The 15,586-nt window shown below is 39.1% G+C and overlaps 1 protein-coding gene across 2 annotated transcripts; it reads left to right on the forward strand.

Moving 5' to 3' along the window:
* Positions 1-4,846: 4,846 nt before the first annotated feature.
* vamp5 (vesicle-associated membrane protein 5) lies at positions 4,847-13,107 on the forward strand. Of its 2 annotated transcripts, none has more exons than XM_035166394.2 (3): positions 4,847-5,161; positions 9,949-10,101; positions 12,444-13,107. In XM_035166394.2, exons 1-3 carry the CDS (start codon positions 5,159-5,161, stop codon positions 12,585-12,587), a joined length of 300 nt encoding a protein of 99 aa, XP_035022285.1. In that variant the 5' UTR covers positions 4,847-5,158; the 3' UTR covers positions 12,588-13,107. The 2 variants fall into 2 exon arrangements, with proteins under 2 accessions (XP_035022285.1, XP_035022286.1); XM_035166395.2 differs by having other exon boundaries at positions 4,852-5,161; positions 9,958-10,101.
* The last annotated feature ends 2,479 nt before the right edge of the window (positions 13,108-15,586 follow it).

Genomic DNA, 15,586 nt, shown 5'->3' on the forward strand with positions numbered 1-15,586 from the left:
TTCATCATTTGGTCGACTTTTTCCGAAGCGTGTACAGATGAGGAAGAAGAAAATGAAGAAAGAGTGACTCAGCACAGGGCCAGATCCAGGAGCAGTGCCAGGGGGACCCTCACCCCAGCTGAAACCTGATTGGCCCCTGAGGTGCCCCTGTCCTGTGAGTAGATTTAATAAATCTAGTCACTTACTAACAGTACTAACAAAAATGTATGGCAATTTGTTAAGAGTTTTCATTTTTTATTATTTGTTATGTTTTTTGAAGTACATAATGTGCTTCACGTATTCAGTGATGTGTGGCTTTGCTCAAAGCTATAGAGTTAAACAAGTAATGACTTAAATGTCCACCTTACTGAGTCAGGAATTGAGCATAGATGTTGGATACATAATTGGCCCTTGTGGCCCCTGATTTAGAAAAATACTAGATCTGCATGTCAAAGGAATTGAAGGTATATATTGTGGCTAATGCAGGTTAACAAGGTCAGCGCTGATAGATTTTGAACTAAAGTTGCTGATATTCCAATTTCATCTTCTTTTACCACTATATTTATATACTATTACAATACATCACTATGTAATATATTCTAATATACCAGACTAACCTTGAATACATGTAATATTCTGCCACACTACTCTGCAGACTTACATAGTATCATCCTCGTCTCAATATTTTGTTTTTCTTTGTGGTTTTCCTGCTGTGAGTTTTAGGGGGGGGTTTGTGGTTCCTACACCTGACTGCGTGTGCTGCTGGCTGGTTGCATCACTGGGTTCAGTTCTCCCACACACCTGCTGCAAGACTTTGCAGTAGAACAGGTTCAACAACCAAGACTGAGCGAGAAAGCTGTTCACCTTTGTCATGCAAATGTTTCCCAAGGGAAAAAAATGTTTCCCTCTTGTCCTTTCGGTTTTAGAAAATCTTGTTACCCTGCTTGTCCATATGGAACTAACCTCTGCTGTCTTTTACCTGTGCTTGGGGTCAACTACCTGCCTTAGTGCCACATTCATAAATCCTAACAGTATTCAAAACATCTATCTATATATCTATATATGTTATCACATATAATTATATTGTATATTAAGGTATACTATATGGTAAAATGTATTCTTTCACAAGAAAACCCTATACTGCTATATTATGTTATGATCTACAACAATGTGTGACAGTGTTGATTTTCCTGTTAATCTGCCACAGAAAACGACCGGCACCACTTCAAACTACTGATTTGAACATGACTTTCTTTGATCAACAGCATTACCTGGGGTTTGGGGGTAAATGTGAAATGGTAAATAGAAGCTGTCACAGGACCAGGCTGATAACAGAAGATAAACAGAAGGGAATTCTTAGGATTAAGTGTTTACTCATTTGTTAGTCTGTGTTGACACAAGGCTTGAATCTCTGTGTCTCTACCGCAGTTATTTAAGGGGAATTTCACCAGTACTTCCCCAACGCTGCAATCAACGTCATGAAGTACACAGCTATAAAGAGCAGCTCCATGCCCGCAGCAAAGAATATATAGTCACATAATTATATTATTTTTCTTTTAGTGTGATATTTACAGGGTTTTGTAATAAAACAAACAATTCCATCTGATTATCTGAAGGCCGTGGGAGAAATTCACTTTGCATTTTAAACACCTTTTCCCTATCAAAGCACTAATTCTGTACTTTCATATCCCTGATGGGCTCTACTCTCAGTCTACCTGCTACTCAGAATCACACTGCTTCATAGGGGATGACATTTAACCTTTGAAAAAATACACAAAACCTTTAAGTTAAAAAAATATGTTTTTTATATGTTTTGGCCTTTATTGCATTTAATGGATAGGATGGAGAGTAAGCTGTGAAAAGGGAACAGAGAGAGAGTGGGGGAGGACATGCATAAATGGTCATGGATGACAAATCGAACATGGGCGTCTGCGGGTTGTGGCTTTGCCTCGTTGGGGCGGCAGCTCTACCAGCCGAGCTACATGCCGCCCTAGCTAAGTTAATTTTGTTTGTAAACTGAGGCTTTTCAGAGTTTAATTCTATTTAAAGTAATGGCCTTCACCTATAAGTTTATTTATTTTCTTGTTCCCTTTCCCTTTCCCTTTCCCTTTCTCTTTCTCTTTCTCTGTTATTATTGTATTATTACCTGATGCTGCTAGTATTAACATCATCATTACTTCTATAAATATCACTCATTATAACAACCTGTCTGACAGAGCTTGAATATGACAGTTACACAGCTGTTCCTGGTCTCTCTTCCCCATAGTGAGGGCTCGACCTAACTGTGTAAAGTGCCTTTAGATAATGTAAGGTGTAATTTGGCAGCATATTAATACAATTTGATTGAATCTAAGTCAGTGTTTCATTCAGCCACCTTAACCAAGCTTGGTGGATTTCGATGTTTCACAAACTTTGCATAAACAAAGTGATTTCCTCCTTTTGGTCTCAGGGCGAAACGTGTGAATTACCATATTTCCTGTTTTTGATACTTTTTGACTTTCACAATTATGTATGTGCCTTCTCCATAAATGGATGACGTTTGTCTGAGGTTGTCTTGTTTGCCATGTTAATCCACGGTGAATGAATAGAAGACTGTCGGAAAGAATTTGAATTGGGTGAGTGATGTAGTTAAGGTACAATGGAGTGGTATTGTCGGCCTGTCAGCCCCTTATCATAAGTGTGGCAGCGATACACGCACAACAGCAAGAGTCTTTAGTTTTCTGTGCAGTGCAGTTGCTTTTAATAACTTATGACCAAACATCCACCCTCAGAAAACTCAGTGACACTTTGTTGCCCATGTCACCCAACACACGTCATAGCAGAGACTTATTGTATGTGTAAGAACTGCATTATAGAAGCACCATTGTATTTTTTAAAACAGATATTATAAAGTTATTAAAACAATAGGTCAAACAGTGCATGAGAGAATTCTCTGAAGGAAATAAAAAAGTACAATAAAAGCCAGTCGCTACAATATAAGTTGAGTACCACAAACTGGAAGTCCCTTTGGGGATATTGTATGAATATTGCACATATTTCTCACAAGGGTGGACCAGCTGTCACCCTCTTAACATTGTGCACAGCCCATAAGGGGGCAACACCCTTAAGTGCTCATGCACAGCACACAATGGTCTACACAGTGAAGTCTGTAGAGGCCTGCTGAACGTACACTATGCTCATGACATGAACTTTACCGAGAGGAAGAGTCGGCTACTACCAGTCTACCAGAACAGACCACAAACAAAGATATATATGTATATGTATGTTTATAATGTGGCTGCTGTGCACTTCGTCCACTTTCCCTACTGCATGCAGGAGATAAGGAGAGCACTGAAAATCAGTGCTGCATTCAGGTGCCCCTCGTAATTTCCAGGGGACAAAATGGAAATGCATGTGAAAAAAGGAAATTGCATGAGAGGGAAATCCTTATTGACATCAAAGCATGTTATTAACAACAGATGTTGATGCAGAGTTCATGCTCTCCAGGTCGCCTACATCAATATGAAAAAGGAGCTTCATTTGACTTTTACTACTGTAGGTGAATTGAAACATGATGAAATAGCTTGATCCCCTATCGCAAGCAGTATAATGACTTATTGAATGGTTGTTGTTACCCCATCATAGACTATCATGAACTTCTAGACATTTATGAATTTCACGCTTGGCATTTGCTGTAGTTATGATTTTAAAAAATGATGGTTTACAAACCAACCAGATCCAGAATACTGCACATACAAAACCACAAAATAATAATTTCACAACCCAATTTCCTTTTTTCTTGGAATTCAAATGTCTTTTTTGCACAACAAAAGAGTGCAGCATGCCAAATAGCAGAAACATTAGAGATTTATCCAAGAGGGGAAAACCCACCATAGAAAATAATAAACTATGCATACTGTATAGCCATAAATTTACATATACATTTAGTTTTAGGCTCAGCTTGACATGAAGCCAGACGTGTTCCCATGTCCCTCCATTATTAATTCTACACAGTATTTGTTAATATGATGAAATCTTAATTTTTTCATTATCCATTCTTTTGCCATTTGCCAGTTTTTTAATAGTCTTACAGCCGTGATAAGACCAACTTTTAAAATACTGAGTTTGATATTCATTGTATTGGATATTATTACTCTGTCACTGAGGGGACAGAAATGTGGGTTTAATGGTGAAGCTGAACCTGGCCAATTCAAATATTTCAGATATTTCGCACCAGAATGGGTGAACCAAGGAACACTCCCAGATCACGTGCAAGTATGTGCCCAGTTCACTTTTAGCTTCCAACATCGAAAGTTGCCAGTAGTATCTGTGTACTTTTTGTATTGTGTACACCTCCACCTATGGCTTCTCTTATGTGTTTTTCCAAATTTTCTCTAATCACATATTATCCTTATTCTGCATTTGGAGCTTTAAGAGAATGTGTCACCAGTGGATTCACAAACAGATCTTCAAACCTCCTGTGCTCATGGCAATTTACAGAAATCCCTGACAAAGCATTCACTGGATAATACTGTAGACCTCAGCAAGTCAGTTGGCCTGTATTTAAACACATTACTGTTAACCAACTGTTAATGATTGTCTATCATCTGAACATTAAATATATATATAAACCTGTATATTACTTATATAAAACAGAGGTACTCATATAGTTATTGTACAGCAACCAGAAAACAGACAGGAGCATGCTAACACCAAACACCTAATAATGTATTATAAGCTGGTTCTTACTATCACTTATTAGTGAACAGAGTGGAAGCAGCAGTTTGTTAAGTCCCTGTCTGAAAGCAGCTCCAGCGGCCAGGACAACTCCAGCGTGAGTCACGTAATCACTTTTGGTAACTGTACAATTTCCGGGAATACCGTGAACGCGTCGGCTCCAGACGGCCCCGTCCATAAAAGAGAAGGAGAGAGAGGGAGCTCTGGAAAGTGAAAGTGAGTTCACAGTAAGAGACAAGGACGCAGAGACAGGGCCGCAGAGACAAGGACACAGAGAAGAGGACTCTAAGAAGAGCACATCGGAGAATAGGCGCAGGACGGGGCACAGGCTCGCTTGAAGGTGCAGACGCGCAGAGCTGCTTCACTGCGTTTCCTGTTTCTAAAGTTGACCGGGGTCGCACTTTTAAATGCATTGGATCCGGTGACATCTTCCAACACAGGCACAGCGACAGACTCCACAGACATGGTGAGTAAACACGAGTCTGCTCCGGGTTAATCTACACATGAATGAGCTTATATTAGAGGAGAGGGGGAAGTCTGCTCCGGTACAAAGTACGACTTGAGCCCAGTCAGTGGGAAAAAGTCGTGTAAGGTAATATTACTGCACACATGGGGCAGGAGACACTGTAGCTGCTGTCAACTCCTCCAGTTAATGAAGACTGTTTGTGAGAGAGGGCTTTGTGACAGGTGGAAATCCCCCTGAGGAATAAGAGTAATATAGAACACATAACTTCAGTATAAAGCAACACACAAAAAAGTTCTAATCAGACAAAGGTATTATTGGCTGTGTGATCATATTGACTACTTAAATAGAGTGTGATCTAAATCAGGAAGTAGCAAGACTAGTATTTAAGTGATGGATCAAACACATGCAAATAAGTTGAATAAACATTGTGCAGGTGTCTGTTTGGATGGGCTGCTTGTGCTGTCTTAACGCGTATAGTGAGTCCTTCTACAACACTAGAACACTTCTACAGTATACTGTCACTTTTGTGTCTTTGGCGCAAAGTGACGTTGGAAAACTTTGTGTTCATCCTACCCGGTTTATTTGCGATGAACATTTTACTGCCAATGTTTTTCTTAGACTGAAGCTGACTTTCAAAAAGATCCGACGGGACCGATATTGTTAGACCGCAGGCTGCCAGGTGCTGACCACTGCTGTAGTTTACTCGAGGATGTAGAAGAAGATTCAACTCGGTCCACAGACTGCCTGTTGTCATTGTCACGCCCCACTGACTGCTACAGAGCGGCAGTTGCTTGTTTAGCCAACGTTTATTAATATGTAAATTATCACATGTCCAAATCGTACCAAACTCGCCACTGCACTTTCTCATATAATTTACATTACACATGCCAAGTATGAAGTTGATAAGATGAACAGTTTGCGAAATATGCATTCAGTATACAGACAGACGTTTGTGGAATTAGAAGGTAGATAAATTATTATAACTAATTTTAATAACATAATAACTATTGTCTCCTCTGCATCATCTCTCACAGTTGTTATCCTTTCACAGTGAAACCATTTTTATTATGGCTTTATGAAGTTACCAATGAAGGATGGTGGCACAATGAATTAACAATGTTGTTCAAATCAGATGAAGTACCACACATACTACACCATAATGACCAAGCTATTATGTGGTGTAGGTGGGGTTTCCCTGGCTAATGCCAGGTACCTACATTAACGCTGGCAGGATGGAGGGAGTGAGGGAGGGAAGGAAGGAAGGACGGTGGGGAACTGGAAGGGGCAGCAGTCCCTGTGTTAATACAAAGTCGGCGGATTTTTAAACACTGACCATTGTTCAGTCTGACGGCTTGCTGTGTCCAGAATGAGATAAATGGGCCTTCAGGGCATCTGTCAATCAGGTTTCAACAGTCGTCCACAAGACAATTCTCAGCCTGCTTCACAATCTGACTGTGAACCTGTACATACAGGATGTCGCTCATCCTTTACATACAGGATGTCGCTCATCCTGTATGTAAAGACTTTTCCTTCACAGGAAATGACAGTGAATTATTAACCAAATCAAGATGCTGAGAGAGTTCTTGTGTTTTTTTCTCTATCTGTTGCTCTCCTCTTCCTGTTAACCTCTGAGATGCAGGTTTCCTCACTTAGCTCATGAGCAAAGGTGACGGAGAACTGTCAGGTTATTAATTACTCCAAGGTCAAACCTACACAGTTGCTGCTGAGCTTACGTGCACAGTTGTCCTCTTGTGCTGCTTTATCGTCACAGCAGACTGAGAGGTTTTTGTCAACAGCTGCGAGATCGTAATCTTTATAACTGTAGGAAAACATGTCCTACTTCACTTTATTATTTTCATGTCTCATAACCGGTTTGGCTGTTATTCTATTTTCTTTAGGAATGCTTCAATAATTCTTATTTGAGTCATACAGTAACATATGAATGGACTCTTGCTTCCATCTACTTGAGAAACAGGCCACAGTGCTACGACTTCAAAATGCACTGCAAGATTATTGCTGTGTTTATAAAACAGCATGTCAGTCTGACATTCTTCAGGAAGACATGTCAGTACAGGTAGCTTTTTTCAGTTTTCTGTTTTTTAATTTAACAATTTTTGAAAAATATTTTGCTAACAGAAAACATGAACGAAATACAGATATAATACATAATTTCCAAAAAGAGCTAATAACACTAATTAGGGCCCGAGCACCGGCAGTGCGAAGGCCCTATTGCTTTTAGTTTGATTAGTTAGGAAAATGAATCGCTTTTTTAGTAAGGCTTGAACATACTCGAAAAGTCACCAAACTTCGCGGGCGTTTCAGGCCTGATGAAGACGTGTGTATTCTGGAGTAATTCGAAACGGGCGCGGCAAAATGGCTCAAAAGTGACACCCCTAAAACACAGGAATTCCGTCTGGTTTGACCGATCTTCATGAAATTCGTTGACCGAACTGAAAAAAAGTGCCCGGCACCAATTTGATTAAGGCAACAGTCAGCCATTTTGGATTTTGTTTTACACATTGTGTATTTGAACAAACTCCTCCTAGAGCTTTCATCAGATCAACCTCAAATTCGGTGAGTGTCATCTTGACTCCTTGGAGATAAAACTAACTCAAATTGTGAATTTTCGTCACACGGTGTGACCATGGTGTGGCGTCAAAGTTTGGTGATTGCAAAAAAAGATGGATTTATTATAACTTCTCTATGCATTGTCATAGCCTCAAACCTCTTTAATACGATCACAGTCCCGCCCTGATCAGATCCATATGTCAATATTGACTCATCGTCACAGCGCCATTTTATTAGGCGACCGCGAGAGGACGTACTATTTATGACAGGAGCAAAGAATTCAGGTGACTAAGTGTAAAGAGCTTGATGGGTCAACAAAATCCCTAAACCTAACAAACTCGTTTTTGTGCCTGAACGTAACCAAACGTTTTATAAACTGAAATGCATGATTAATCATTGTAACCATAGCGATGGAGGTCTGGTTTACCGCTCCCAGTGCACTCCTCATTTCTATCACTGTAACCATGACAATCAAGGTTTGCTACGCCTGTTTTTCTATGGCTGGTATCAGAGGGTACGGGAACAACTACCAGCATGTTTCAGGTTTGGAGGACTAGTGGAAGATTCAGGCGATAATTCTCTGTCGCTTCCTCAAAACAAGTTTCCTCTTTGACGTTGTCACATAGTTTTTATATTGTTCTTTGAAACATTCATATTATGAAAATATTAACTGTAGTTGCACTAACATCCAACAGCATCCATCCAGTGCTCTATAACTCCTACAGTTTATAGAAGATGGTTATAAAATGCAGTTTGCATAAATCACAGTGATCCTAAACCCAATCAATGTTTGCATCATCAGCTGACAACTATTATTTTCATTCTTCACATAATCAAACGCGACAAGTCTGGAAATCTTCCCAATCTGACAGCACTGTTTACTATATGCCACAGCTTGACATCTAACAGAGAGTGTGGGGAGTGTCTCATTTACTGTTTGCATTCTGATTAGGTGTGTATGTTGAGTGTGTACAATGGCTAATAGGGATGAAAGAATAGGCAGAGAACAAAGATTGTTTGTAATTCATGCATTTTAATATTAACGAGCACAAAATGTTGAATGTGGCATTTACTGATGACCTTTATTTGTCGACTCATTTCAGCAGCTCTCTTTTGCAGTGTTACTTTTCTTTATTATAATTTCCCCAAAGTCATGCCTTCATCTGGACCACTTTGGAAGGATACACCAGTTCACACATGTATTGGAAGTCTTTCAAAGTCCATTGAAATAAGTGAAACCAGTCAACTTCTCTCCCTTATAGAACTCACTATCATAACGATTTGTTACAGTTACATATAAATAAAGTTCTCTGGCATCACCCCACTATGAATTACTGATGTTTTTACCAGACATCATTATGCTGCTACTGTTGTCGTATTTGCTTGTACATACTTGTTCACATTCCAGTGCAGCGCCCTTTAGAGGAGCAGCAAGCTGACTTCATGAAGACAGAATGCATGTTACCTGACGAGTTAAACTAGGATTTGAGGAAAGACAAGTGTTTGTACAAGAGGACAGAAAAGAACACAAATTTGATGGATTTGGTAAATATGAACAATCATTAGCTTCAGATGGGAAAGAGTAATGTAACACAAACTTGCAGTTGCATCATTAAAATGTGTTTTTTTTAAATCTTTGAGTGAGTTTCAATTATTCAATTTTTTTCTCATACATTCTATTTTTGTCCATATTGTTTCCTTAAAAACATATTTTAAAATTATATAAATGTTTTTTTGCCAAAATACCAGTCTAAAATCAAATCCAACGCACTGCACACAAACATTGGGTCAATATCCAAACCACACTATTATATAGTTGAAATCTATGTCCTATGTAGCACAAAAAAATGCACGTATTTTATTATTTTATCCAGAGCTACTTGTTCTGTATGGTACAGATGACATGAAAAAAGAACTTTGACGGGCTTACAAGAGACAGATTTAGAAAAACAACTGTTAAAATCAATATAACTCTCCTGACTTTAGGTACTAATGACTATTCAGGCAGTCATTGTTAAATTACTTCCTCTGTTTATACTATAGCATAAAATATGTCACGTCCGGGCGGCTGGGAAATTCTCTCATGAAACACATAGCTGGCACTGGGTGTTAACGGAAGAAATGACCAATATGTGTGTTATTTTCACTAAAGCCCAAACAATGTGAGAATGTAAATTAATGTGAAAAGGCTGCCAGATGAATTTACTCTGCGTGTGTTGATTGGACAGGCAAATGGGAAGAACCAGCTGCAGCAGGCCCAGGACGAGGTGGAGGAGGTGAAGGTCATCATGCTGGATAACCTGAACAAGGCTGAAGAGCGATCTGACAAACTGGGTGAACTGGAGGATAGGGCTGATGTGCTGCTGGAAGGGGTATGCAGGGAGGATTAAAACAACATTATTTAAACTAAGTGGAAGTCTCTGTGTTGGATGGATAAGGTGAATAAGTGGAGCAAATTGCACAAACACGCCATTTCTATAGGGTCTAGGGATTGAAACCAGGAAATATCATATTGATGTCTATAAATACACTTTAGGTGGAGCTGGAGAGGAAAACAAATGTACAATTTACATCCTGATTGTGTTTTATGGTGCTATTTTTAGAAAGGTATTTCCTATTGTTGCCTAAGATGAATGAAGTGAGCTGGTCTCCCTGGGTATGACAGAGTGAGTCCAGGACATGCCACGAGACAAATGTCCGTCCGGGGGTCAGAAAGCAGGTCACATCATTCCCACATTGCCCATTCAGCCTGTGTTATATTACATTGTTGAGCAGTTCTCCAAAACAGCAACTCTTAATTTTAAGAACGACCTTGTTACACTTTCAGATAACATGGGTAAGAAACAGTCAAACTGGGAACGCAGCTCTCAAGCTAATGTTCAGCTCAGTCTCACTCATGGAAGTTTTTAATGAGACCATAGAAATGTGGCCCCATGATGTACCAATCAACATTTTGCTTTCATTACAATGGATCAATTGACTACATGGGATCTGAGTGGGTCCCTTGCATTGACAACCCCACAGATAATTATTATCAGACGCTGCAGCTCCCCACAGAATCTTTTAGCTCACTGTGGTGCATCTCCACCTTTTTATTTTTTTTTTCTGACTCTTATGTAAGAGGTTTTCCACCAGCAGAGGACTCTGATAAAAGCAAAGTTTGCTACCCACAAAGCACGGAATGACCCACTTACAATGTTTAGAACCATGGCTGCAAATAAACGCTAATGTTATGAATGCTGGTTGAATATTGTTTTCAAATATTGCAACAGTTTATAACAAGTTCATTCAGTAGTAATGTTTCAAGATTGTGTAAACTTTTGTTGGAGGCAGCAAGAACCAGCTCTAAATACAGGAGTCATTATGTAGAAATGTATTATTTAAGTCTAACTAGTGCAGTGTCTGTTCTAAACCTGCCTGTTTGGAGTGGGTTGTTTACTTTGCCTTTGTTAATGCTGCACCTTTTCTTTCTGAAACTGTAAAAGTGACCTGCAGTAATTGAGCCGCTGAAAGTAAAGAGCTGCTCAGTCCACAGAACCCTAAAGCTTTGCCACAAAGATCTCTGACAGACAGAGACTTCTTGAATTATTTTCAAATATAATGCTCTTAACAATTTATGTTTTATCTTCCCTTTCCGTATAGTAAGTAATATATAAATATATTATAATTTTAAAAAAGACTGCTTCTTTGATATACTCTTGAGTCTACTTTAGAATTGTCATTAGTGAGTCCTTTTCAAACAGTTGACAATTTACTGTCACTTTTTTATTGTTTGTGTGCTGGACACTCTATGGTTTGCACTCATTCTACCTGGTTTACTTGCAGTTAAACTGTTGTCTATGATCAACAAGTTTGTGAAATATGCATTCCACATACAGACAGACAGAAAGACAGACAGACATCTGTGGAATTAGTAAGTAGCACTCGACACACTTCCTTTAGCGCTGTTTTCCTCTCCTACAATTCCAGAGGGTAATAACTCACTCTTCAGTTGCTAATTCCCCCCCATTCCCCACTTTGTCTGACTGCCTTTTGGTACTGAGCAGGTTGTGTATGAAAAAGGTGAGGACCAAAAAAACAACAACAAGAAACTGAAAAACACAAGAAACTGCAGAGTTGGGTGATCATTTTCTGTGGGTTCATCATTACAAACAGCTCACTTCACATCACATGTGATATGGTCCATTGTTGAAGTTCCGTGAGCATCAAACAGCAGCTTTTTTATTTAGTTTTCTCTGAACTATAAGAACAGCGTAACACAGGTTAACGGGGCAATGCGAAAATTATCTGACCTTTTTTAGTTGATCTGTGGGCAGACTAAAGTAGTCGGGTCATCCATTGTTAATATACAAAAAATGTATAGAATTGCTTAAAGAAAGGCAAAGTAGAGAAATGTCTGAAAATGTATACCCTATATGTACTCTTGATAGTAGTATACTCTAAATAATATGCATGAAAACTACAGAATTGCCTTTGAAGTTCAGTTTATAGTTCATTATAAATGGGTAAGTAGTAAGTATCAGAAAAGATCCATAGAAAAATGTCTTTCATGCACTAGATATGTTTAGTAAGTTGTCTTACGAATTCTTATACAAGTTAGTTTGTTGACTTTGGGCCTATACTGTTGTATCCTGGCATATGTGTATGAATATCAGTCATGTAAGCATTTACACAACGTAATGTAATCTCCTCATTGTGTTTTATTTTTTCACAGAGTAAAAAGTTTGAAAAGACCAGCCATCAGGTGAAGCAAAAGGAAAGATGGCAGAACAAGAAGATGAAATTTGTGTTTATTGGCATAGGAGTGGTAGCAGGACTTGTCATTATCGGACTTATAATCTTTGCTATTGCTGGATAGCACATGATTACAGTTGCTGCTTGATGCTCTCCTGATCAAAGGAAAATAAGATATTGGGACGAAGGGTAAAGATAAAACATTCAGGAAAAAAGGAGTCCGACCTCTTGGACTCAAGCTTCTTGCCTCAACTGCTCATTTGGTGATATTTCTCTGTTTAGAGATATTTATGGGAGTATGCTTAATTGTTTTCAATCTAAATGGTACCACTGATTGCTTGGCTGCTTCTTTTCTTTATTATAACTTTCACAAAGTCGTGCCTCTGTCTGGACCACATTGGAAGGAGACACCGGTTCACACATGTATTGGAAGTCTTTCAAAGTCCATTGAAATAAGTGAAACCAGTCAACTTCTCTCCCTTATAGAACTCACTATCATAAAGACTTGTTACAGTTAGATATAAATAAAGTGCTCTGGCATCACCCCACTATGAATTACTGATATTTTTTTATTTATATTTTCAGCTGTTTAAAATCAAATGTTCTCAAACTTGCCTGCATCATTAAAATGTGTGGTTTTTTTACACCTTGAGTGAGTTTCAATTATTCCAGTTTTTTGTTAAAAACATATTTTTAAATTATATAAATGTTTTTTTTGCCAGAATACCAGTCTAAAATCAAATCCAACACACTACACACAATCGTTGGGTCAATATCCAAACCACTAAGAAAGTTGTTTCATGTAACTTGACAAATGTTTCCGTTTTTGGAAAAAAATATCTTCCAATTGTTTTACCAGTATAGGAGAAAGCATTAGAAGAACGTTTGGGCCTGAAACTGACAGTAGACAATTCTGATAAATCTATTATATTGCATTTAATCTGCAGTTTCAACAAAGAGTGTGACACTGACCCCTTGTGGGCAATGTCTAACAGGATGTGCTGTCCCTGTGCTATGACGTTAAATAAACCAATGTTTACGTAGAAAGTCACACACGTGACTGGGGACTGATCTCTCAAGGGAGTCAAAGCGAAGGTGACATACAGGATTTAAGAACACATTTGATCAGAGGTACTTTAAAAGACTCTAGTGCAACTACTGTTAAAGACAGACTGTTGTAGATATGTTAAGCAGCCTGGTTGGGAAGGGATTGAAATTGTTCAGTATTTATATACTGTATAAAGGTTTTACAGCTGTTTCAACAGAGTATGTGTTTGAGGGTATATTTGTGCCTATTAAGGGCAGGAGGTGATGAATTCTGACTCTCATAGTTAGAATGTTATTATTGAAGAATCTTATGAAGTCATTACTACTGGGGCCTATAGGAATATGTGGATAAATGGAGCTATGACTCTATGTTAAGGCTATCGTACTGAAAATAACCCTTTGGTTACTGTTATTTGCTTATATTGATGAGGAATAATGGGCTGATCTGGCATCACAGAGGGCCTTCCGATAGGTTTTAAGACTATCCTGCCAGAATAAGGCAGAACAAAGATTCTTTAAGTTTGGAGACAACATAAATACTTTTTTTCTTTGCAATTATTGTATCAATATGTGCTATATATGTTACTATAGGTCAGGGGTATTCAACTAAAATGTAAAGAGGTCCAGTTAGAGAAAATTTCTTGAAGCAAAGGTCCGGAAGATCATAATGTCTAACTATTTAGTGTGATATATATTTAAGTAGCCTAGTAGTTGTATCAACATCTGCATGTACTAAATACCTGACTGTCAAATCAAATGAATTCAGTACGATTCAAAAACTGTTTGACAATATTTATTGTCACGTAACATAGAGCTGAACATATATGTATGATTGCAGATATGTATAATGTTCTCTCATTAACTAAATAAAAGTAGGGCTGCATTTCAAAATAAGAGAAAATAAATAAAATGTGAAAATTGTGCATGTTCAAATAAAGGGCTTAACTTCAGAAAAATAAAGGGAGCAAAAGCTTGAATTTCCCTTTTTGTGTTTCACATCTTGACTCAAAAGTCTCAACCAATTTTACAGATAATAAATCTCAACACATCTTAACAATTGAACAGTTTTAGAATCACTTTCTTCCCTCTTATATCCCACTCCCCCACTTTGTTCGTCTGTTTCTCTCCCTTTCTCCGTCTCACTCCTGTTTCTCTCCCTTTTCCGTCTCACTCCTGTTTCTCCACTTTCTCCGTCTCACTCCTCTGTTTCTCTCCCTTTCTCCGTCTCACTCCTCTGTTTCTCAACTTTCTCCGTCTCACTCCTCTGTTTCTCTCCCTTTCTCCGTCTCACTCCTGTTTCTCTCCCTTTCTCCGTCTCACTCCTCTGTTTCTCAACTTTCTCCGTCTCACTCCTCTGTTTCTCTCCCTTTCTCTGTCTCACTCCTCTGTTTCTCTCCCTTTCTCCGTCTCACTCCTCTGTTTCTCCACTTTCTCCGTCTCACTCCTCTGTTTCTCCACTTTCTCCGTCTCACTCCTCTTTTTCTCTCCTTTCTCTGTCTCACTCCTGTTTCTCCACTTTCTCCGTCTCACTCCTCTGTTTCTCCCCTTTCTCCGTCTCACTCCTCTGTTTCTCTCCTTTCTCCGTCTCACTCCTGTTTCTCCACTTTCTCCGTCTCACTCCTGTTTCTCCCTTTCTCCGTCTCACTCCTGTTTCTCCACTTTCTCCGTCTCACTCCTCTGTTTCTCTCCCTTTCTCCGTCTCACTCCTCTGTTTCTCAACTTTCTCCGTCTCACTCCTCTGTTTCTCAACTTTCTCCGTCTCACTCCTCTGTTTCTCTCCCTTTCTCCGTCTCACTCCTGTTTCTCTCCCTTTCTCCGTCTCACTCCTCTGTTTCTCAACTTTCTCCGTCTCACTCCTCTGTTTCTCTCCCTTTCTCTGTCTCACTCCTCTGTTTCTCTCCCTTTCTCCGTCTCACTCCTCTGTTTCTCCACTTTCTCCGTCTCACTCCTCTGTTTCTCCACTTTCTCCGTCTCACTCCTCTTTTTCTCTCCCTTTCTCTGTCTCACTCCTGTTTCTCCACTTTCTCCGTCTCACTCCTGTTTCTCTCCCTTTCTCCGTCTCACTCCTGTTTCTCC

Source organism: Hippoglossus stenolepis, chromosome 9 (genome assembly GCF_022539355.2).
Source record: "Hippoglossus stenolepis isolate QCI-W04-F060 chromosome 9, HSTE1.2, whole genome shotgun sequence".
In the NCBI taxonomy this organism is placed as follows: Eukaryota; Metazoa; Chordata; class Actinopteri; order Pleuronectiformes; family Pleuronectidae; genus Hippoglossus; species Hippoglossus stenolepis.